General features: G+C 39.7%; 1 protein-coding gene across 3 annotated transcripts in view; it reads left to right on the forward strand.

The window, feature by feature from the left end:
- Positions 1-26,484, forward strand: part of LOC150093599 (NEDD4-like E3 ubiquitin-protein ligase WWP1) — a 356,729-nt gene that overhangs the window by 265,173 nt on the left and 65,072 nt on the right. For all 3 annotated transcript variants that reach the window (XM_090412558.1, XM_090412559.1, XM_090412560.1), the window contains 2 exons: positions 15,823-15,982; positions 16,132-16,265. In XM_090412558.1, the coding sequence (XP_090268684.1) occupies positions 15,823-15,982; positions 16,132-16,265 (294 nt within the window). The remainder of the gene's footprint in view (positions 1-15,822; positions 15,983-16,131; positions 16,266-26,484) is intronic.

Here is a 26,484-nt window from a genome sequence, read left to right on the forward strand (position 1 = left end):
TTCAGAATGGAGACCACAGCATCATGTCCCTGCACACGGACCACATGGGTGCGGAAGCAACACTGGACTATATGAGAAAATGTCTCACTGTGGTGGCAGCCAGCCCTACAGTTTGAATCATCTCTATCCCATCGAGCTTTGCAGGCTCAAGTATTGAGGGCATTGATCCTCGTTCTGATAAGATCAATATACTCAATCCCAGGGAGGAGTCTGGACCCAATCATGCCGCGAAGGCACCAGATATGACTCTTTTAAAGAGCACCATCTACAGAACAGTGCAGCAGAGATTCCCATCTCTTGTGTTCTGTGGAGGCTGACTCAATTAAGGTACCTTGATAATGGGAGCAGCCCGAAGTCTTCTTGTATTAATGGGTTATAGAAAGTCTCTCTGCAGATAGGAGAAGACGATTGTTCTAATTTCGCGATTCTGGACAGCTGCAGGCGTGGAATCAGCCATCTAAGTGATGGAACCCTGAGCCCACCTTCCTTCACCCTCTAGTGGAAATATGCAGTAGAGGTGTCAGGTGGCAGTCAGAGCCATGATCTCATGACTGAACGGATAGCCCTGTCCATTTAGGACAGTACCAAGATATATGTCTTACCATGCACTAACTTGTGGTAAAAGCAAGGTAGGAGATAGTGGGAAAGGAGAAACACTCTTTGATGGGGCTTGAGAGGAGCTTTCCTCAAAGAAGCGATCCCAGCTTCTAGGATAGAAGGGACAGAAGACCTTCCCTTTGGGGTGAACATGATAACGAGGTAACTCCACTCTTCCAGGATGGTCAAAGCATGCAACAGCATCCAGTGCAGGGAAAACTCTATAGTCTCGACCTTAAGCTTCTTGTCATGACCACAGGAGACAGGATCTAAACAGCAGGACTTCTTTACTTTAATAGAAAGTCCTCGAATAGAGAAAAGGTCAACTGCCCAATCAAGTAGTTTCTGCAGTCTAAGTGGACGAGAATAAGATCGTCTGCAAAGGCCATAGCATTAAAGGAAGCAGTGCCTAGAGAATAGAATATATATGGCTAGGAAGAGAGTGAAGATACTGATTTATGGGTGCAGTTAAAGTAAAGGGGAGATAGAGGATCACCCTGGTGAACATCCTGCACTGCGGGAATAGAAGTCACAATGGACCCTGTACTGATAGTGAAGGGGCAACCCAGGTATAGCTCCATAACATAGGAAAGAAAGGGTTGTGGACATCCAGCAATAGACAGTGCTCGAAGGAGAGCAGGAAGGGAGATGCTATGAAAGGCCTTTTTAAGATCCAGCGATGCCATATATATATATATAGAGGCTTAAGGTGGTGTCGGTAATCAGAGAGAAGAGAAGAAAGAAGATATATATTCTCGGCACAGCCATCCAAAGGGACAAAAACTGTCTGTCTATAATCATGCTGTATATGTTTCTGAAGTTGTTTAACTAAGATTTTATGATAGGGTCTAAGTATCACAGGAGAGATGGTAATAGGTCTAAAATCTGATGCACAGTTTGAAGTTTCTTTCTTCAGAATGAAGATAGTTCTTGATGCACGTAGGTATGGTGATATTGCTTTACTGGAAAGGAGAATGTCCAATGAGTCTTTCAACGGCACCTTCTGAAGCCTAGCTGCAGGAAAGCAATCAGGTCCAGAGGTGGAGAATTTGGATGGAAGAGCTGCTTTGATCTCCTGGATGGAGACAGGCTGGTATATTTGAAAAGCAGAAATGGACCTCAATATCATAGGCTGGTCATCACTAGGGAAGTGTGGAGGTGGTGCAGAAAAGACTGTACTCCAGAATTTAACAAAATCATCATTTAAGTCTGCTAGAGATGGAGGGGAAGTCATATTGCATATTGCCCTCTATTTATAGAGGGCCTGCATGGCTGCATAGGCCCTCTTCCTCTGCTTCCTGTTTGAAAAAGTCATTGTAGAATGTAGAATGAGACATAGGCTGATGTTGACGAGTCATCAAGTGTTCGGAGAATTCAAAATGGACGTAGTCATTTAACTGATCTGTGACATCCATTCCCAGAAGGTAAATCTGGGAATGGATCAGTGACTGCAAAGTAGAGATTCACTGTCAACCCATTTCTGAATGTGGGCTTTAACCAATTTTTCCAAAATCTTCACCACAACTCCTGAGATACTAATAGGTTGATAGTTGGATACATCAGTCTTTGCATCACCCTTGTGCAATGGAATTACCATACATTCCTGCAGAATCTTCCCTGTTCTGAGACTCATATTAAACATCCTGGTCAAAGGAATGGCCAGTTCAGCTGAACACTCTTTCAGAACACATGCTGACATTCCATCAGTCCCTATTGCTGAATTCTTATTCAATTTGTACAACAGCTCTAATACCTTGGCATCACACACCTACATTTCTTCATCTAGTGAAGAGGTAACAGGGGGCTCAAAGAGCCTTTTTTCAGCATCATGAGAGAGTGGCCTTTTTTAGATTACTCGTGTTTTTGGAATCCTGAGGATATTCAACTAATGCAATCTCAATAGAGCTCAAAACCTTTCTTGGTAGTAACCCAGGCTATAATGTTTTTGCATTATAGGAAAATAAAGCAATTAAAGTGAAGTCAACAGCCTCTATAAACAAGTAGACTAGTGAAGTTACCTCATGCTTATACTTAAGCTTAAGTATAGGATTGATAGAAGAATATTATTATTATTATTTTCTTAAGATCCCCATGGAGTCAAACACTTATCTAGGAGGTCATACACACATCTCATCATACCACGCCTTAAACACACACAGATTTGCTGCAGACACCACCTTCCAGCAAGGCATTCCAATCTTTCAAAACTCTGCATGCCAAAAAACCTGCTTCTCGCTCCTGGAGAGAGCAATGCACAGTCAGACTGATGTTAATACCTTACAAGAGGACTTGAATAGATTGCACGAGTGGGCAAGTAAGTGGAACTATCAGTTCAATGTTGCCAAGTGTAAGGTTTTGAGATTTGGTAAGCAACGATGGGATGCAAAGTATACACTTGGTGAGGAAACTTTAACAGAAGTATAGGATTTGAGAGATCTATGAGTGATGGTGGACAAATACCTGAAATTCTGGGGTCACATTGCATAAGTTGTGAAGACATCACATCAGATAATGGCAATGATGCGGAGAATCTGACAAGCAGAAATAGAGAGGTTAAGATTCCTTTGTATAAGGCCTTGATCAGACCTCATATGGATTATTGTGCACAGATTTAGTCACCAGGTTTTCATGGTGACGAGGATATGTTGCAGAGCCTCATGAATAAGAGGAAGAGTGGGTATATGATTGAGACATATAAGCTGGTCAGGGGTTGTTATCAGGTAGACATGGAAGAGATTTTTCATTGAATGGGAGCAGAGAGTAGAACAAGAAGCCATTGCTGGAAACTGTATAAGGAGGGTGTGAGCAAAGGAGTGAGAAGCAAGTTCTTTGCATGGAGGGTGGTTAGTGAGTGGAATGCATTGCCTGAGTGTGTTGTGGATGTGGACACATTGAATCAGTTTATGACACGGTTGGATGAGCATTTTATGCAATAGTAAGTACCTCCCACGATGAGTCTCTGATTCCATGGAGGTCAAATGTTGATAATAATAATAATTATATAATGCAACAAGAATCTCCTTACTTCTACAAGTCAGTCTCCTCCACATCATTCCTAGAATTCATTGTGTTTTCCTCATAATTTTGGCAATGTGTCCTCTAAATTTTAGATCCTTATCCACCATCACACCAAGATCTCTTATTTTCTCTACCTCCAACGATATATACCCACCAAGCACAAATTCTACATTCCATCTTTGTTTCCTAAATTTTAAAACCTTACATTTTGCAACATTGAACTAGAGTGAATGGGAATTGAACTTCAATGCCCATTCACTCATTCTATTCACGTCTTCTTTAAAGCCACAACATCTTCTCTACTCTTCGTAGTTTGCCCCAACTTTGTGTCATCTGCAAACAACTGATTATCCATAATAAATTTAGTTTAATCCTTTATCCAAGTGTAAGCAAACAAAGTTTGCTTACACTTGGATAAAGTTTGCACCTGAAAATATCTTCAGGACTGAGGTAAGGTAGTGCAACACCAGGAAACTCCGAGCAAAGGTGGACCAAGCTCTCATCACTCCTTGTCTCAGTATCTCCCATAATACAAAGTCACATCTCCTTGCAGACATGTATACTGCTATGTATTAAAGGAAGGGCCACTTCCCAGACCGGTTTCAACTTTTATTGAGGTGTATTTAAGTAAAGGCCTCTCTAAAAATTAGACAATCCCGAAAGATTGCCCAACTCAGCTTTGTTCCACTCAGTGACAGACTCACCCCATCACCAAAAAGAACTTTTCAGCGTTGGCTCTACCCAATGGCAGGCTCGCCCCACCACCAGACAGAGCCATAATCTCAGCGGTGGCTCTACTCAGAGACAGGCAAAAACCTACCCCAAGCAGAGCCTCTCATATATATTTAGCATTGCGTGGGAGGCAGATCCAAACGTGGAGATACTAAGGCAGAAGCAATAGGAGAGGTCATAATTATCTATAGGAGTTGCCAACAGGTGTACCACCTTATTATTAAATTACTCTGGATTTAAAGAAAGATGTTGGAAGTTTATTTTTCACTTGGTTAGACTTTAATAAATTTAGTTTATCCTTTATCCAAGTGTAAGCAAACAAAGTTTGCGCCTGAAAATATCTTCAGGACTGAGGTAAGGTAGTGCAACACCAGGTAACTCCATTGCTCTACCTTACCTCAGTCCTGAAGAGGTTGAAACCGGTCTGGGTAGTGGCCCTTCCCTTAATGTATAGCAGTATACACATCCGCAAGGAGATATGCTTTGCATTATGGGAGATACTGAGACAAAGAGTGATGAGAGCTTGGTCCACCTTTGCTCAGAGTTTCCTGGTGTTGCACTACCTTACCTTAGTCCTGAAGATATTTTCAGGCGCAAACTTTGTTTGCTTACACTTGGATAAAGGATTAAACTAAATTAATTATAGTCTAACCAAGTGAAAAATAAACTTCCAACTGAATATCCCCCATCCAAATCTTATCATTAATATACATAAACAGCAATGACCCTAAAACAGACCCCTGAGCGGCACACCACTTTTGACTTTCCTCTTCTGGGATATTGCTCCCCCATACACAACTTGCTGATACCTATCAGATAGTCATTCTCCAATCCAATATACTAATCTAATATCCAACCCCATCCGCTCTAGTTTGACTATCAACTTATCATGCAGTTAGCTGTCTTTATAATACATTTAGTATATAAAAATATACTTGATAAAAAATATATATAAAAGATCATCTTGCCATTGTCTTCTTGATATTCCTCTACTTCTCTTTCCCTTTTATCCTTTTCTTCACTTTCTATGATCATCCGTTATCTTGCATTTTTTTTATATATTTTTTCTATTCCTCTTTCCATCTTTGGATGCAATCATTTATTGGCTGTATTTTATAATTTTCTCTGATTTGTGAGTTCCTAATTTTGTTTAATATTGTTCCACCATCAATTTTTCTTAATGGTTTCATCGATTTGTCTAATTTTGTAGGTGCTGCATAATGTTAGTACTTGTCTGATTACTCCTTTGTGGATTTTATTTTAGTTTCTTTGCTTATGTTCTTATTACTAAATCACTTAAGGAATTGACAACATAGATACGAATATAAATTAAATTACACTTTAATAAATATTTCCGATATTTCGGCAACATCACGTGCCATCTTCAAAAGGAACTTACAAAAAGGCACGTGCACATAGGCACTACAACACAGTAACTGAGAATGAAGTGATGAAGCTATTGTTCTCCTAAAAGTCCTGATGGTGCCCCCTAGCGGGCTAAATAGGTGTTCTTGACTGTTGGGCTGAAGGTCTGCTGATGTAAGCCTCCCAAATTTGGGGCAGTCTCATACAACTAAATTTGTTGAGGTTTGGAGAGTTTCTTAGGGCTGAGACTGATTCCATAAATAATCTTTCAAATTTGTATTTGCTATGGTGTATTACTGTAGCTTTCTTCCACTGTATTCTGTGGCATGCATCCAGAGCATGGTCTGCAAGACCAGAATGGCTGTACTTGTGAAAACAGATGTAGTCCTTGTGTTCCGAAATTCTGATATTCGCTGTCCTGCCTGTTTGGCCAAAATAAGACAGTTTACAGTTGCAAGGGACCTGGTATACATCAGATAGGTCTAGGCGAAGTGGTTGGTCTTTAGTGGAGCGGATAAGGGATGTCAATTTTCTGTATGGTCTGTAACATGAGGTCAAGTCATGTTTTTTTAAGATTTTGGTAATTTTTTCCGAGGTGCCTCGGATGGACAAACCACAACCCCTCCCCCACAAAGATTTAGAGTAATCCTTATTGTGGAGGAGGGGAGGGGGTTGTGATTTGTAGGTTTCAATATTTTTTGGATTTTTTTGGGGGGGAGGGGGGATAGCCATTGGCTGAGAAAGTGTTGAGGATGTGATTTAGTTCAGTGTTTAGGGCCATGTCGTTAGAACAGATTAGTTTAGGCTTGTTGTATAATGTTTTACCACTCCATATTGTTGTGTGTGTGTGTGTGTGTGTGTGTGTGTGTGTGTGTGTGTGTGTGTGTGTGTGTGTGTGTGTGTGTGTGTGTGTGTGTGTGTGTGTGTGTGTGTGTGTGTGTGTGTGTGTGTGTGTCTGTGTGTGTGTGTGTGTGTGTGTGTGTGTGTGTGTGTGTGTGTGTGTGTGTGTGTGTGTGTGTGTGTGTGTGTGTGTGTGTGTGTGTGTGTGTGTGTGTGTGTGTCTGTTGGGGGAGGATTGTTGGTGAATGTACCTTCCTGTATGGGTGGGTTTTCTATAAACTGAGAAAACCAAGGTTCCATCAGGCTGGCGGGTGACTAGTGTGTCTAGGAAAGTAAGGCTGTTGTTTTCCTCTTTTTCCAGGGTGAACTTGATTTAACTTATAAACCCGTTCTAAGAGAATTATGTTCTTATTCTTCCAGATGAGCTGTTGAGACATCCTAATAGCTTTTATTACTTGTTATTGTACTTCATTTTGTGTATTGCCATAGTTTGTTTCTATTCCTAAATATTTATGTTTCTATTGCCATAGTTTGTTTCTATTCCTAAATTGAAAATCCAACTATGTTCAATTATTTTTCCTTTTGATGTCTAATTTACACCTTATGGGTTCCTTGGCAACTATAATTGGATTGAGTGCATTTAGTAATCTTTGTAGATCATCTTCATTTTCTGCTAGTAAGATTATATCATCAGCATGTCCAATTTTTAATTTTTTTGCCATCCTGGTTGGCCGAGTGGTTAGTGTATCCGCTCTCCAGCCAAAAGGCTGCAGGTTCGAATCTTGCCGTGGGCTTGGATGTTTGTGATTATCTCTGAAAATACTAGTGGTACTGGTGGGCAGTAGATGGCGTCAGCATGGTTGTGGTTCATTGCAGTTAGTGGATTGTATGTGGTGGAGATAGAGAGTTGTAGACTAGATGCCCTCTCTCGATGAGTGCTTGGACTCCCGGAGGTGTCAAGTAATAGAAATAATAATGATAATAATTTTTCCATTTTGTTTACTTTGTTTATTTCATTTATCACTAAATTAAATATAAGGGGATCTTACTAAATCACCTTGTCTAATTCCGTTGTTATTTTAATTTCTTCAGTCTGTCTGTTAAAATTGTGAGTACATTACAATGGATTCTGGCAATGATGCAGAGGACATTGATGCATAGAACCAAGGAGATTATGGTTCATTTCTATAAGCCCTCAATCAGGCCAAATATGGACTACTGTGCACATATTATTATTATTATTATTATTACCCAAGATCCCATGGAGTCAACTTCCACTCATCTAGAAGGTCCTTATAACAAACACAAGCTCATCATATCGTACTTTAACCACACCCAAATTCTCTGCAGATACCACACTCTCATCCAAGGCATTCTATCATTCACAACATGAAAAAAACCTGCTTGTCACTCCCCTACTCACACCCTTCTTTTATAGCTTCCAAGCTGTATAAGGAGGATGGCCAGGGATGACCTCTAGTTCTTCTCTGATCTCCCACTATTTTCTGTAGAATCTCTCCAGCATTGATCTTATAACAACCCCTTAATAACTTGTAGGTCTCTATCATATCGTCCCTCTTTCTCCTGTCCACCAGACTCTACAAGTTACAGTCCTCTCTTGTCACACATTCCCAGAAGCCTTTGTGTTGTCTTCACAATTTTGGCTATGTGTCCCCTAAATTTCAGATCCTTATCCATTATCACCCACAGATCTCTTATTTCCTCCACCTCCGACAATATATCCCCACCAAGCATAAATTCTGCATCCCATTTTTGTTTTCCAAATTTTAAAGCCTTACATTTTGGAACATTGAACTCACATCCCCATTCTTGTGCCCAATCAATCAATTTATTCAAGTCTTCTTGTAAGGCTACAACATCTTCACTACTCTTCATGGTTCGTCCCAACTTTGCATCATCTGCAAACAACTGAATGTCTCCATGAGGCGGTACGGAAGAAGACAGAGAGAGGAAAAATAGTATGCGTGTTGCCTACCTATGATAATGAGGAGCTGAGCAGAAGAGCAGCAATATTGAATGACATAATAGCTAGAATGTGTGACAAGAGAGGACTGGTATATGTGGATGCTTGGAGTGCTTTTGAGGAAAGAGAGGAATTGTATGCGAGAGACTGCTTACATTTGAATGAGGAAGGACGTAGGCATCTGGAGAGATTGCTGTTCTGAACGAGTCGGTGTGTGTCCCAGGGAGGATGATAGCAATGGTGGCCTCTTGTGGGAATGGATACTTGGGAGAAGGGGAGACGATGTCAGTTAACACTGAGCCCAGTGGAGTCTAGAAGGGATAATGCTGGGTATAGAAACAGTGGCATTTATATGCTTTATACTAATGACAGGAGTATCCAGAATAAGGGAGAGGAATTGGTGGCACAGATAGCATCAGCCTGGCCAAACGTTATTAGGATCACTGAGACGTGGTTGACAGAAGGGGATATAATAACAGGAATAGAAGTCGCTGGGTACCGCATTTTTCGGCAGGATAGGAGGGGGAAAGCGCGGTAGTAGGGTACTGCTTATGATAAGTGACGACCTATGTCCTCTAAGAGTGGAGGCTTTGGAAGGAAGTGAGACAAATGATTTTGAGAGCATGTGATGTGAGGTAGAGGTAGGCAAGACAGGATATTTAGTGGGGTGCTGCTACAGACCCAGGAGCACAGAGGATGGGGACCAGGAGATGTTTAGACAATTAAGTTTGGCAAGTGCAAGAAGAATGATTGTTATGGGAGATTTTAACTACAGCAGTATAAATTGGAAAGAGGAAGATGCATGTAGCAATAGGGAAATGGAATTTCTAGAATTCTTGAGGGACAAATGTCTTAGGCAACATGTAACAAAGGAAACAAGAGGTTCAAGAGTTTTGGATTTGGTAATAGCATCAGAAGAGTTGATAATAACTGAGATGACATCTCTCCTACCAGTTGGAGAAAGTGAACATATAGTTTTGACTTGGAAAATGAATAGACATGCAGTAGTATCAAAGAGACAGGAACTTATGTGGAATTATAAAGCAGGTGATTATAATAGTCTTAGATGTCAACTTCGGGAAGTTTCATGGACGGAGGAATTGGAAGGCCGGGATATCATTAGTGCATGGGAAATTGTGAAAGAATATTTGTTAGCGGCAATGGTAAGTTGTATACTACGAGTGAAGAAGAGGACACAATTTGGAGTAAAGTGGATGACAAACAATATTAAACAGGAATTGCATGCGAAAAAGAGGCTATGGAAGAGATATAAGGAGACAGGTGAAGAGAGGATGCATGAAGAATATAAGACACAGGCCAGAAGAGTGACTAGTATGGTAAGAAAGGTAAAACTGGAATATGAGAGGAGATTGGCCCTAAGCTCCAAAGTAAATCCTAGGGAATTTTTTAGCTATGTGGCCAGTAGAAGAAGAAATGACTGTGGAAGAATGATATTGTGGGATAAAAATGGGAATAGAGTGACTAATGCAGTGGACACTTTATTGGAGTATTTCATCCTGGAGAGTCAGTTTTAATTCTAGAGGGATAGGGCAGATTTGAGGTTTAGAGGTACAGGAGGTGAGTGTGTTTCAGATACTGAGTACTCTTGATGTCATTAAAGCTTTGGGACTGGATGGTATTTCACCATGAGTTTTGAGAGAATGTGTTAGCGAACTAATGCCTTTAACCTGGCTTTTCAATGAAAGTCTGGCTGCAGGAAAGGTGCCAAGGGAATGGAAGAAAGTTAAGATAGTGCCATTGCATAAGGGTGGTAACAGACTGGAAGTGTCTAATTATAGGCCACTTTGTGTGTCATCAGTAGTTGTTAAGATCTTGGAGAAAGTAATGAGGGACCGTATACAGCATTGGAAAGATGAGGGTAATGTTATCTGTGAGAGTCAACATGGATTTGTGAAAGGGTGCTCTTGTTTTAGCAATATGCTGGCCTTTTATAATAAAGTTACAAGAACATTAGATGAGGGAAAGGCATATACTGCAATTTTCTTAGACTTAGCAAAGCCATTTGACAGGGTGCCACATGATAAACTGATATTTAATTTTCAGCACATGGGTCTGGATGTCAGATTGGTCAACTGGATTCAGGTTTGACTGTCTGATAGGTATCAGAGAGTTGTGTATGCTGGAGCAGTTTCAAGGAGGCAGAGGGTTACAAGTGGGGTCCCACAGGGCTTAGTACTAGGACCTATATTGTTTAACCTTTATATCAATGACATTGCCAGTGGATTGCAAGGGAATATTCAGTTGTTTTTGGATGATGCAAAGCTGGGAAGGATTATCAATAATTGTGCAGATGTGGTAGCCCTGCAAGAGGATTTGAATAAGCTAGATAGATGGGCAAATACATAGGGGGTGTCAAGTTTAATGCAGCAAAATGTTAGGTCTTGAGGTTTGGAAAACATTGATGGGATGCTGCATACTCTATGGAAGGAGTTATACTGGAGAAAGTAGGGGAGACAAGAGATCTGGGGTTGATGATTGATAGAAACCTGAAATTTAGGGGACATATTGCAAAGGTGGTGAAGGTAACACAGAGGATTGCTGCAATTATGAAAAGGACACTGAACTTAACTGTGGAAAGGATACAAAGACGGATGACAAAGATGGTTTCAGGACTGTACAAGGATAGTCATGAGGATCGGCTGAGGGAATGTGGACTGCAGAGTTTGGTGGATAGAAATAGGAGAGGTTATATGATTGATACTTTTAAACTGTTGAGAGTTGGTTACAGGGTTGATACTGTGGAGTTCTTTCGCTTGGTTGAACACCAGGAAGGAGCGATGACAAGAGGCCATCCCTGGAAGTTACAAAAGGAAACCTGTGAGCAAGAGGGTGAGGATTTATTTCTTTGCATGGAGGGTGGTGAGAGCGAGAAAGCTCAATGAGTTTAAGGAGTGGTATGATAGACTGTTTTTATTAGCAGTGGGACCTCCCCTTGATGAGTCTTGACAGACTCTATATTCTTAGGAAGGACCTCCCACGATCAGTCTTTTGAGTCCATGGAGGCCCGAATGATAATAATAATAATAATAAGTCTTCACCAATATCATTAATATTCAAGTTAAACAGCAATGGCTCTAAAACAGATTCCTGAGGCACACCACTAGTAACTCTCCTTTTCCTCGATATCGCTCTCCCATACACAACTTGTTGATACCTCTCAGATAGCCAGTCTCCAATCCAATGCACCAATCTAATATCCAACATTATCCACTCATGTTAAGTTGATAGTGAAACTGTCAACTTATCATGCGGATCTATCAAAAGCCTTTGCAAAATCTAAGTATATTACTGTGTATTCTTCTCCTCTGTCCATGGAAGCAGTCACCTTATTGTCATAAGTAAGTAGATTACTAAAACATGACCTCCCTTTAGCGAATCCATTGTTGCCAATCCAATTCTGGATCCTAGTTCTAACAAGCTTCTCCAACAACTTAACTACAACATCTGACACACAGATAGGCCTATCGTTTGATGCTCGTCACCTCCTTTATGAAGTGGCACAATCTTGCCCTCCTTCCACTCCTTAGGAACTTGACTGAGTACAAGACTCGTATTAAAACAATATGTCAAGGCCAGCGTGAACTCCCTGACACATTCCTTCAGAATACCTGGTGATATATTATCAAGTCCCGCAGCCTTAATTACATCTAGTTTGCTTAATTCCCCATACACCTCTTGCTCACAGTGAGTCTCTCATCCCCATCATCAACTGCTCTCAATCTCTCCATGAAGTCACATTCATAAGATCGAAAGACTATTAACTGCTCATTAAGTATTGTCACCACACCTTTTGCAACAGCTGTTTTTTACCATTTTCTCCACTCAATGTCATCCTTCTATGATCATTCATTCTTTTGCTAGCTACATGTCGAAAGAACTCCTTAGGATTCTTTTTGGCTTCGTTAGCTAATTGCTGTTCATACCTCTCTTTAGCTACCCTCAACAACCAAGTCACCCGCCTTGCCTGGTCTTTGTAGTTCTCGTGGAATTGATTATTTCCACTTCTCTTATGCTGCCTCCATAATGCCCTTTTTCTCTGTATCACATGCTTAATCTCTTTATTCGTCCATTTCACACCTACCTTATTTAACCTTCTCACCCTTGGTATATGCTTAGACATTGCATCTACTAGATAGTTTTTGAAAATCCCCCAAGCTGCATTGATCTCTTTTTTAGCTAACTCCTCATTCCATGCTACACCTACAAGCTGTCTCCTGAGCTCTTCATAATCACTCCCCTTGTAGTTCCACATATACCCTTTTCTTACAGAGGTCCTCACACTGCTGGCAACCACCCAGGTAATCACCACACCAATTGGTGGGAGATTTGACACTTCAGTTATGTCCAAACCCAAGACCCTCAATCCCCTCTGTTACATACTGTCTGAGGTAGTTATCCCTCAAAAACTCAAGAAACTCATTTTCTTTACTTCTAGTCACTATCTCATCATTCTAGTCTATATTGCCATAATTAAAATCGCCCATAATGATCACCCTTTTCTAATTTGCTTGGCTAATTTGATCATACATTTCATTATCACCACCATCCACATTACCTGGTCTATAACAACATCCAACCAAGTATTTGATTCAATTCACCTGTCTCTCACACCATACTCCCTCAAAACCACTGACACTATTTCCCTCATGCATTTCTATTTTGTATGGACATAACTCTTTCTCTATCATCAGTAGCACTCCCCCTCCTTTTTTATCCCTTCTATCCTCACGAAACACATCATACCCTCCCATCTCTATTCCCATCTCGATTCTTGTCATTCGTCCTCATCTAACTATGTCTCACTTATTCCAACAATTTTGGGGTGAACAGACTCAATTAGTGCAACTATTTCATCTGCCTTGTTTCTTTCTCACAATTCTAGCATTTGTATATAAACACAACAGCTCATTCCTAGATCTACAGCTAGTTCCACTGATAACATTCATTTGTTGTGATCTCTCCATGCTCGATGGGGCCATTTCCCTCTCTGCTTATTCATTTTAGAGTCCCTCTTCAATTCCAACTCTTTCCTCTTGATTCCAGGTCATCCTATTCCTTTCCTGCCTACTCATGCTCTCACATCCTCTTGGAACATCCACCTTTCTCATGCTGTGTACCCCTATCCACCTGGTACTCATGCCACTTACTTCCTCATTCATAACCACCTCTTCAATCTCTCCTGCTCTTCCACATCACTTCCCACTTGATCTGATTCATTCTCTATACTCACTTCTCTACCTTCCAGCAACAGTCTCTCCAAATGATTCACACCATAACCACTCAAATGCAGTCCATCACTCCCATACAGTTCACTTCATCCTTCACACTCATTCCACACATTAACAAATTGTACTCCCCCCCCCCTCTCTTCACACATTTCAGCCAACATATCATTCATAATCCTTGCTCTCTGCCTCATTTCACCACAGTCATACCTAGGCAACACGCTTACTACCCTTCCTGTCACACTATTCTCTTTTATCCGTCTAAGCAGCATCCTGATAGCCATTCTGACATGCCCTTTGTCCTCTGTCAAGTCATCCGTACCTATTAAAACCATCAACTTCTTCATTTGCTCCCTCTTCATATCCAATGCATCAATCACTCTACTCATTTTACTGCCTGGAAAATATACCTTGTCCATACCTTTAATAATGGAGTCGCCATACAACACCACTTGCTCATCTTTCATTAACTATTTCGTATCTACTTAATTTGTTTTAATCGTTTTCTACCAAATTTTCTTAATTCCACTCTGCATCCATTTTATCTCTTGCCTCATTCAACCCAATTCAACTTTTGAATCTCGCATCACATTCTTTCTATCATTCACTCTTTCTAATTTTTGAACTCTCGACTCTTGCTTCACACTTTCACTTTCACTTTCATTCCTCCTTTTGAGTTTCTGTACTTTCAGTCCACGTGTCCAACTTTTGCTTTCATTCATTGTTTCCGTTTTTCCCACTTTCGATCGTTTCGTCATGCTATTTCCGGTTTCTTTTGTTCTCTTAATTTTGTTTCTTTCCACCATGTTTGTCTCGCTTTCATTCTTTTTTACCATCCATTATGGTTTTCAAATCACTCGTTTTCTTTTTCAATGCTTTCTTAACAATTTTTTATTTTTCTTTCACACCATGCTTCTCTTTCTAACAAGCACTCATTCTTCCTGCGACATTCTCACTACTAACACTTTCTGTCATCAAATTCATCTTAGCACTCATCAAATCCTTGTTTAGCTCACACTTTGCACATACCCTCCTTCCATCAGCCCTAAATGTCCACAAACCATCTGTGTAATCAAAAGAATATATGTAGCACACCTCACACTTCACAAAACGACTGAAGTCTAAGTTAAAGTCATGCACTGACAAAGCTGCCGCCATCTTTCCTCTGCCAGTTACTACTCTAAGGGCCAAAAAACAACTAATTTGTAATCAAGTTTAAGCAAAATATCCCACACACTAATAATACTAGTAGTGCACAACTTTTATAGCAGCTCTTACTCAAACAATCACTCATATACAATTAATTATTTCAAGAATAACTTATCTGAATCCGGTGCACTTCTTACAGACTGCTGCTACTGTTGCCTCAGGAAGGATGAAAAGATATTGGAAAGGATCCAGAGGTGATTTACTAAAGTAATTTCTGGTCTCTAGAATGTTGAATATGAAGAAAGGTCAGGAAGATGCAATTTGCAGTCTAGTAGATAAGAAGGGGAGGTTGATATGATTGAGACATATGAGTTGATAAATGGGTTATTACCAGATTAACATTGAAGAAGTTCTTTAATAGAATGGAGAGACAGAAGAAGAATAAGAAATTATTCCTGGAACCTATATAAGGAAGGTGGTGTGCAGGGGAATGAGAAGGTGTTTTGCATGGCATGTGGTAGATGATTGGGATTCATTATCCCAGTGTGGTGAGTGTAGGGACATAAATGTATTTAAGACACAGTTTGATAAACTGTGTGTATTTGAGACAGAGGCACCTCCAACAATGAGTCAGCCATGGAGGTCTGATGATAATAAAAATTATCTTTAAATTAGAAGACCATGGAGCATTATTTGATTTAATTTTTAGTATATTTGCACATTAATCTGTGATTAAATTAGCTTTTTTTTTTGTTTCATTATTCACATATATTATGGTTATATTCTGATGTTTTTATGAAAATCTTAAAGTCATTACGTTATTGGATTTTTCATAAAATTTATTATTATTATTATTACTTTGTAATAATTTATTTCGTTGTAAAATTTCAGGGAATGGTTTTTCTTGCTATCTGATGAGGCATTTAATCCTATGTATAGTCTGTTTGAATATACTGGTGTTAGAAACTATACTTTAAAAATCAACTCTGCATCATCTATTAATCCAGATCATCTTATGTATTTTCATTTTATTGGACGATTCATTGCAATGGTATGATTAAACTATTTTGCTACATTACTGTTTTTGTTTCATAAACCTTTACATATTTCTTTGCATTACATAATATGCATGTAATGGTATGCTACACACTTTTTATTATGATATTTTGTTATTACTGACATTGCTTTTCTTTTCTCTAGGCACTCTTCCATGGAATGTTAATTTCCTATAGCTTTACCTTGCCTTTCTATAAACAGATACTTGGGAAAAAACTAACCATACATGATGTTAAGTATATCGATTCTGAAGTGTATAAATCTATGATATGGATAAAGTATATATGCTTTTTTCTATTTTTTAGAATTTTTAAATTAACCACACACCTATCCGAGTTTCTCAAAAAAAAAAAAAAAATGTCACCTGTTTAATTGTGCATTCAGTTTTTATTTTAAATTAGAATATTTAAAATAGAAGTAGGTTGTGGCAATCCATCTATGCAAAGAGATTGAATATATTTTAATTTAGGTTATATTTATTTTATGAGATAAATTTATCTGAACTGCAGTGTTTGAAGTTTTATTTTTATACAATTTTATAAAAGTATTATAGCTAATGGCACCAAAACATAAAGGCTAGTGCTGGCTATGTTGGTCATTGGTCAGAAAATTTCTATATGAGTAGTGTAAGATACAGTGTGTATTATGCATTCATTATTGAAGGTAAAATGCTTGGGTGTGTGGAAGCAAGAATGATGAGATTGTATTTTAAATTTCATGTTACATAAGTAGAGCACCGAAAGTGTTTGGGTCAAATCTATGAACATGTGCAAGTCTCATAGAGAACATGGAGCGGAATATAGGAACAGGTGAAAATGGATGAAATGCGAGTATAAAGCAGAAGAAAAAGATTAAATGAAGGAAAGTAAGCAGATAATTTTGTATGATTATTCCATAATTGAGGTCTGTTGTTGAAAGTTTTTCCACTTGGTTATACTATAAATTAAAGATACCAAGACATTATATACTTGGTTTAATCCTTTATCCAAGTATAAGTAAACAAAGTTTGCACCTGAAGTATTTTCAGGACTCATTCCCAGTCCTGAAAATACTTCAGGCACAAACTTTGTTTGCTTACACTTGGATAAAGGATTAAACCAAGTGTATCATTTCTTGGTATCTTTAATTTATAGTATAACAAAGTGTAAAAATTTTCAATAACTAGCTATCTCTAATCCAGAGTATTATAATAATAAGGTGTGACACCTTTTGGCAACTCATATATGACTTCTGCATTACTTCAACCTTGGTATCACCTCTGGGTCTGGCTTCCAGTGAAGCGCTTTTGTGCGGAAGTGGTTGTGGCAAGGCTGTAGTCAATGAAGTTTTAACTGAGGCTTGGCTATTGCTGTTTCCGGGTCTGGCTCTCATGAATGCACTTTTGTGCTGAAGTGGTTGTGTCAATGCTATAGCCAATGAAGTCTTAACTGAGGCTCGGCTATTGCTGTTTCCAGGTCTGGCTCTCACGGATGTGCTTTTGCACAGAAGGGAAGGCTGTACTTTCCTTGGGATATGAGTGGCTCTGCTTGGGGATAGGGTTTTGCCTGTCTCTGAGTGGTGCCACCGCTGAGATTATGGCTCTGCTGGGTGGTGGTGGGGGGAGAGCCAATGCTGAGTTAAATGGTCACTCAGGTCGCTCATTGTTGTGTGATCTAAGTGATCGCATGAGTTTTTGGAGAGGTAACCCATACTTAAACAGGGAAAACCAGTTGGTAGCTTCATTCAGGGAAACAGAGTTTTTTCAGGGGAACATAAACCTCTCTTAAGATTTTTGCCTTGGGGAGCTTTTGAGCATCCAGGAATTTTGGATCTGTTTGGGTAGCTTGTATTAGCACTCCCTTGGCAGATGCTTTTCCCTGGAATATGAGCAGTTCTGCTTGGTGGTAGGGGAGCCTGTCACTGAGCAGAGCCAATGATGAGTTAAATGATCACTCAGGTCATTCATTGTTGGGTGATCTGAGGGATCTCACGAGTTTTTGGAGAAGTAACCCTCGCACATAAACAGGGAAGCTGGTCTGGGTAGTGACCCTTCCCATAATGCATAGCATTATACATGTCTGCAAGGAGATATGCTTTGCATTATGGGATACTAAGGCAAGTGATGGGAAATCACCACCTTTACCACGAGTTGCCCCAGTCCTGAAAATAATTCAGGCACAAACTTTGTTTGCTTACACTTGGATAAAGGATTAAACCAAGTATATAATTCTTGGTATCTTTAATTTATATAATTGAGGTCTGTTTGATTACAGCATGATGAAATCATGTTTTCTGGTGAAGAGATTAAAGATGATAGGGCACTGTTAGATTGCAAAGAGGTAAAGAGAAGGAGTTAATAGTTGTATAATTAATGTTGGCAAGTACAAATGAACCCCCAGGGTTCTGTTCTTGGGCTCCTGCTGTTTGCCTTTTTTTTTTTGCAAATGATATATCATGTGGACTGACTGGAAATCTTCAGTTATTTGCTGATGATGCAAAGTTGGGAAGAATTATAAATAGAACTGCTGATGCTAATTGCATTCAGGAATAGGGACTTTTTTTTACTTGGACAACAAAGTGGGGTTAATTTTAATATGCAAAATTACACTCAAGAAAATTAATAAGGGGTAGGAACTTTGGGGTGATGATGAATAAGAAGTTGAAGTTAGCAGGCTTATTGAAATGTTTGTAAAAATCTCAAAAGATCATGTAGATACTGCAGAACAGATTCACAGTTAGAGATGAAGAAGTCATTATCTCTGCTCATGATGCTTTGATATGACTGCTGTGCATGGATTTCATCATCTGAGTTTCTGGAATTGAAGAAATGTTGAAGAAGATCTTGAGACATGTGGCTAAGATTGTAACAATTCTGTGGAATGCTCTTCTAAAGGATAGCTTGATTATGTGTAGATTACAAAGTTTAGGTGTCAGGCATAACAGAAAAGATATGATAGAAACATATAAGATATTAAAGGAGCTTTATAGGATTGATGCAGAGAACATTTTTCAAAAGACAAGAAGGAGAAAACAAGATATTGCTTATGGAAATTCTGTAAGAGCGGGGCAGTAAGGACATTTTTTTTTGCTTGGAGATTGGCAAATGAATGAATTGCTAGAGTGAATGTTTTGTCAGTGAGGAGTATAACTTCTTTACTGGGTTCAATGGTTGTGGCTGTTTTGGAATTATGACGGACACAACAAAGGCTGTGAGGCTGTATTTACCTGTTAATTCATGTGTGTATATGTGTATTCTTCTGGCTGGTTCTTCTGTTTTCTAGATGAAAAACCTAATTTTCCACAACTATAAGACTAGTAAATTCATCCTCAGCTAAAAAAATTCTTATAAAGATTTCTCACATCCTGAACAGAATTCAAACCCAGAGCTTTTTAGTCAAAGGGCATTATTGATCAATTTGACCAATAATGTGCATATGTATTGGATAAAACATGGATCACTCAGGAGAATACTTAACTGAATTAACTCATATTCACACACAACTTTGTTTTAAAATCAGTGTTACTGAAAACAAAAAAAAAAAAAAAAAAGGGGGTAGTTCTAAAATTCTAGGCTATAATGGTGACTTTGCCTGTTATCACCAACTTCTTCTTCTTCATCTTCTTTCACTATGCCTTATCCCATGTTAAACGGGGTCGGCGCACCGATCTTTAACCTTCCTCTTCCAAGTTCTCCGGTCCAGGGCATCCTTCGGACTCCATCCTTTCTCCCTAAGATCCTCTGTCACCTTATCCCTCCACCTGAGCTTGGGCCTGCCTCCTTCCCTCCAACTCCATATACTCCACTTGTTTACCAACATACTCCTCACCCTTCCTCTCTACATGTCCGAACCACCCCAACCTACTTTCTTGTATCTTTTTGCCAATTGGTCCCACCTTAACCATCTCTCTGATGTAGTCATTCCTTATCCTGTCCTTCTTTGTCACACCACTCACCCATCTCAACATCCGCATCTCCGCTAACTTCATCTTCCTCTCCTGTGCCTTTGTTATAGGCCACGTTTCTGCACCATGAAGCATCGCCGGCCTCACCACCATCTTATACAGCTTTCCTTTCCTCTTGCAACTCACTCTCTTGTCACACAGGACCCCACTCATCTTCCTCCAGTTCATCCACCGCATGTTATTCGGTGCTGTATTTCCTCATCCAGGTCACCATTCCTCTCGACAACCGACCCAAGGTACTTGAATTTCTTCCCTGAAATTAGCCTTTTACCCTGCCGTCGTATGATCATATCCTCATCACTCCCTGTTGACATATATTTAGTCTTCTCCTGGTTAATTTTCATGCCTCTCTCCTCCAGTACCTTTCTCCACTCTTCCAGGGTATTTTCAAGCTTCTCTCGGGATGATTCGCATAGAACAATGTCATCGGCAAACAGCATGCTCCATGGTGCCTCCCTCTTGACATCCTCCACTAGTACATCCATGACCAGGTCAAAGAGGTAGGGACTCAGAACTGACCCTTGGTGTAGCCCTAGGACAATGGGGAACCTTTCTGTCATGCCAACACTAGACCTGACCTGAGTTTCTGTTCCCTCATAAATCTCCTTCACCAACCTCATGTACTTCTCCGACACCCCCCCCTTCTTCCTCATATACCACCATACCTCCTGCCTGGTCACGCTGCCGTATGCCTTTTCCAGGTCTATAAACACCATGTGCAGCTCCACTTGCATCTCTCTATATTTCTCCATCAATTGCCTTAATGCAAATATCGCATCTGTTGTCCCTCTTCCTAGTATAAATCCAAACTGCTCCCCACCAATTTTCGTTTCCTGCCGTATCCTTCCTTCAATTACTCTTTCCCATATCTTCAATGCGTGTGACATCAGCTTGATCCCTCTATAGTTGCACAGTCTTGAACATCTTCTCTTGTAGATTGGGACAAGAATACTTTTCCTCCATTCCTTTGGTATCTTTTCCTGTTGGGCTATTTTCCCCATCAGATCCCATAACATATCCGTGCCCTCACTGCCCAAACTTTTCCTCACTTCCCCAGGTATCTGGTCTGCCCTCACGGCCTTTCCATTCTTCATTTTTCTCAGTACCCAATCCACTTCCTCTCTACTTATGTCTTGCACCGGTCTCTCGTTTGCCTCTCCATCCTTACACCTCTCTCTCGGATTCTCCTCATTTAGTAGTTTACGGAAATATTCTTTCCATCTTCCTCTGATTTTTTCCTCCTCTTGTAATACTACTCCTGAGGCATCCTTTATCTGCTTGACTGATGTTAGGTCTTTCGAGGCCTTATCTCTGGCTTTCGCTTTTCTCAACAACTGAGCTTCATCACCGTTTCTCTCCAGTTCTTCATAAACCTCATCAACTGCCCTCGCTTTCACCACAGCTCTCTTTGCATTTTTCTTCGCTAATCTATATGCCTCCTTGTCGGCTCTAGTTCCAGTCATGTACCATTTTTTCTTTGCCTCTTTCTTTTCCTTGATCTCCAACTGCACCGCCTCTTTCCACCACCATGCCTCCTTATCCTCAGGTGGTCCCTTTCCTGATGTTATACCAAGCACCTCTTCTCCAATTTTTCTAATATTCTGACTATTAATGTCCCACCATTCTTCCACATCCTCTGGTAACTTAATTTCTTTCAATACCTTTTCTTGAAACTTATTCCTTGTGCCTTCCTCTTCCAATTTCCACCACTTTATTCTCCCCTTTTTATATCACAGTCTACCACAACCAACCTGTGCTGTGCCGCTACACTTTCTCCATTAATCTCTTTACAGTTTTTCATCTACTTCAGATGTTTCCTATGGCACATAATATAGTTAATCTGACTCATTCTATTCCCGTTTTATAGGTTATCAGATGCCCAACTCTCTTCTTGAACCACGTGTTAGCAATAGCCAGATAGAAGGCCACACGTATTCTATGATTCTTTTTACATTTCTTCATTTCTTTCACCACTACTCCAACCTCCATGTTCCCTTTCTTCTCCGCTTCGTTGCCTTCCTACATGCCCATTCAGATCTGCTCCGATGATCACTCTCTCACCATCAGGGATTCCCATTACTACTTGGTCAAGTTCTCTCCAGAATGTCTCTTTCTCCTCCAAATCACAACCTACTTATGGGGCATAGCCACACACTATAGTAGCCACACTTCCTCCCATCTCAAGCTTAATGCTCATAATCCGATCATTCTTCTGGCACACCTCGCAGACTCCACCCTTCAGCTCCTTATCGATGATCATTCCAACTCCGTTTCTTCCCTTCTCATTCACACCGCTATAAAACAGTTTATATCCCTCTGCCAGGCCAGCTCCTTTGCTTTATTGCCCTTCCACCTTATCTCCTGCATGCACAAGATCTTCAGCTTCCTTCTTCTCATCATGTTCACTATCTCCCTACTCTTCACATTCATCGTACCCACATTCAGTGACTCGATTCTTTCTGTTGGACTCGCTTCTTTAGCCGAGCCCATCCTTGGTTTAGTAGCCCTAGCCCACTTCTCACAGTCCTAGGGCGACAGAACTGCACGTCGCTTATGGGGTACGCTCTAGCCTTGGCCCTTTCTCTGTTATTCAACATTTCATCCTTGGTTTTGGCATGGTTTTTTTTTATGGCCAGATGCCCTTCCTGACGCCAACCCTCTCCATTTATCCAAGAATTTAACCGGCACCAAGAAGACTAATTTGCCCTCCCCAGTGGCTGGGTTTTTGCCTGTTATCACCATATGAGATATTATTATTAAATCCAACACTTGTGTCCTACATGTTGTGTAAGAATGTTATCCCTAAGTAGCTAAAGAAAGAATTCATTCTCCTTATTCACATGTGTGAATAAGGAGAGTGATAAGAAGGTAATATTATTTATATTAAGAAGAAGGTAATAATTCTTATAATAAGAAGGTAATAATTCTTATCACTGGTGAGTGATAAGAAGGTAATATTATTACCTTCTTATCACTCACCAGTATCATTGCATGAACATTACAGAATTGTCTTCCTGTAATGTTCATGCAATTACTGGCCTACAACTATGCTCTGCTAGAAATCTAAAATTCCCTCTCACCTTATCCTCACTTACAGATTCAACTTATAGGTTTGATTCTAGTCACCATCTAGAGATACTTTTCTAGATCTTTTTTTGTTGTTTGTCTATTCCAGTTAGTTAGTCTTTGGTGTAACTAAGCAAGGTTTTCTTCTCCATAAAAATGTCCAATTTTTTAACTCTGAAATTCAATATAACTGACATGAGTACAGTGCATCAATACACACCAGTAAATGCCAGTTAGGGTTAGAAAACATTAGTATCTGTCTTGCATGCTGCAGAAGTAAATTAAACTGAAGTGCACTTTGATATTGCAGAAGTGCAATGGTTAATGTTGGAAACTGGACCCTGCAATTTATGGGACTAAATATTGGGACTAAAATAGTATTGCTTGCTCTATTTGGGGAATAAAAAGGCCTTAGTGGATTTTATATTATTATTATAGTAAACCTCCATGGGATCAACAGATTCATCATGGGAGATTTTACACAATGAGCAACATATTTTCCATATTGAAACTTAAAACTCAATTCATGCTGCTACCATTCACAATATATTCCAGCAATGCAATCTACTCATCCATCACTCTCCATGCAAAAATCTACTCCCCACTCTCCCCTTCATAACTCAGGTTAGCAGACATAATACTGGCCTCATAGCCTTAGTTGCTTTTGCCATAATTGAAAACAACAACAACAATAAAGATGTTAACTCCCCTCTTCACCACACCTTTACACAACTTCTGGGATAGCTTCATATTCTCCAGCTCTAACCTTCCATGCTATATATAATCCTTTCTGTATTAATCTGGTAAAATTCCCTCACAGATTTAATCATCTCTATCACATTTTATATATGTTTCTTTTTCACCTAAGTGTGCAAAGCACACACCTCCTTTAAGATGTACTCTCATTCCTGCATCCTGTGATGCAGGAATGAGACCCTAGCTGCTGTGCACCCCTAAAAGGAAAATGGAAAATTCTCTAAAAACCACTCAAAAAATAAGATAATTAGAATCCCAAGTGAGGAACAAAATATGATTAGCTCAGATTTCATGATCACTGAACTGAATATTGCCATAAAACCTATTAAAACCAAGAAAATCTGCAGGCCTTGATGATATCTGTAATGAACAAATTAAACATTTTGGACCCATGACTAAAGAGTAGTTATTAAACCTATACAAGACTTGCCTCAGAACCCTAAGGATACCAACTATCTGGAGACATGCTAAAGTGGTGGCCTTTCTGAAACCAGGGAAAACTCCATCTGAAGCAAAAAATTACAGACCTATATCACTACTCAACAACCTCTTTAAACTCTATGAACGATTTTTTTGAATAGACTATAACAACTAGTCGAATCCCCATCTTATTGCTGAGCAGGCTGTACGTCACAAATTCTCAACCTCACTCAATATATATGAGCAAAAACTAGCCACAGGAGCAGTCTTTGTAGACTGCAGCATATGATACCATAAACTATCTCACACTCAGAAATAAAATATATGAAATAACTAGAGACTATCACCTTGTCCTCCTGATCCAATCACCCTTGGAAAACAGATGCTTTTTTGTGGACCTGGGGGGTAGGAAGAGCTGCTGACATCCCCCAAAAAAACAGCCTTCCCCAGGGAAATGTGTTACCACCATTACTTTTCAACATCTACATCAATGATCTCCCCATCTTTCCAGGAACTAGAAATTTTATCTATGCTGATGACCTTGCCATAACTGCTCAATCAAAAACTTTCAAGTCCATTGAAACTACCCTATCACTTGCCTTAAATAGTCTAACCACATATTATAGCAGTAATTGATTAAAACCAAACCCCTAGAAAACCCAGACTAGCCTTTTCCACCTTAAGGAAGCCAACAGGTTTCTTGGAAAGGCTCTAATATAGAACATTCCTGGAACCCAATCTACCTCTGTGTGACTCTCGATCACACTCTTTCATATAACACACATAGAAAAAACAAAGGCAAAAGTTAATGCAAGAAACAGCATACTAAAAAAGCTTACTATCTCCTAATGGGATGCAGACCCTAGCACACTGAGATCTTCTATTTTGGCCCTTTGCTATTCTTCTGCTGAATATGCCTGCCCTGTATTGCCTAGATCCTGCCATGCTGAATAACTTGACCCAGCATTGAATGAAAGCTTCCACTTAATTACAGGATGCCTGAAACCAACAAGATATTGGGACATTAAGCCTGTATACTTTGGCTGGTATTGCATCCCTTTCAATTCGAAGATCTTCATTCTCATCTGATGAAAGAAGCAGACAAATGAATGATGAGCACCACCCACTATTTGGCCAGACTACAGTGCCCCCAAAGACTAAGATCCGATATAACTTCCTAGCAACCGATGAACCACCGAAAAACCCTCCAGAGACAAGACTTCAATGGCTTGCACTATACCCAGAATAATACTGGTATTCCAACAGCCGAACATCTTCCATGCAGTGCCCACTTGGACAAGAATACTTGGAAAAGTCTCAACAGACTATGAACAACAGGATGCTGCAAACAAAACCTCATTAAATGGGAGCACTGGCCCAGATAATTGTGAGCGTGGGACAACCCAGTCCATGGAACACCTTCTTTCTTGCCCCCTTCTTCAATCACCTTGCACAAAAGAGGACCTTATATCCTGCACAGAAAGAGCAGTTGATTGTGCAAGATTCTGGAGAAACATCTGACCATTCTTGTCATTTTACTGTATATAACTTATGCATAGTTTCTTTTTTCCTCATATTTTACTTATTATTCCCTGTATAATTTACCTACTAAATTTAAGCTGTTCTCATTTGTAATGTATCCTAATTTGTGGTAAATAATGTTGTACCAATTACTTGCTACTGTACCACTTGTGTTTGGATACAAAATAAATAAATAAATTAGCCTCTTTAAACAAGTAGCCTAGTTGTGAAGTTACTTCCCATGCAAACTTTGCTTACACTTGGAAAAAGGATTAAATAAGAATACAATTTCTTGGCAAGTTTAATTTAATTCTTTCAATGTCTTCCATAACATTCTGGACTCATGATATTGTCCTCTTCAGAGTTTCCATGTGAAAACTCCATTTTTCATCCATCCAAGATGGGTTGAGTCCCCTAATTAGGACTTCTAGCAATTAATGCAGCTAGCTTGCTACTCCTCTGTTGCATTTCCTAAGGGTGACTATTTTATGTCTGTAGATGTGCATCCATGGGGCCAGTTTGCCTGTTTTGAGGGATGAAAAACTTGAGGGTCCAGAAAAAACTCTCCCCCTCCATATAAGACTAAATAACTCACCTTTAATTAAAATGCCCTAATAAAGCTTCTTTGCATCAAAAATGGGATTCATACCTAGGTTTTTCCATCTAAACAGCTCTGTTGAGGCCAACTGAATTAAAGAGTGACCAAATTTAAGCACAGTATTCCAAATGTGATCTTAATGGTACTTTAAAACCTACTTTCCCAATTTGCTTAAAGTGATTACACTGTTTGAT

Source organism: Typopeltis vanoorti, chromosome 23 (assembly GCF_054136105.1).
Source record: "Typopeltis vanoorti isolate ZY-2024b chromosome 23, IOZ_Tvanoo_1.0, whole genome shotgun sequence".
Classification (NCBI taxonomy): Eukaryota; Metazoa; Arthropoda; class Arachnida; order Uropygi; family Thelyphonidae; genus Typopeltis; species Typopeltis vanoorti.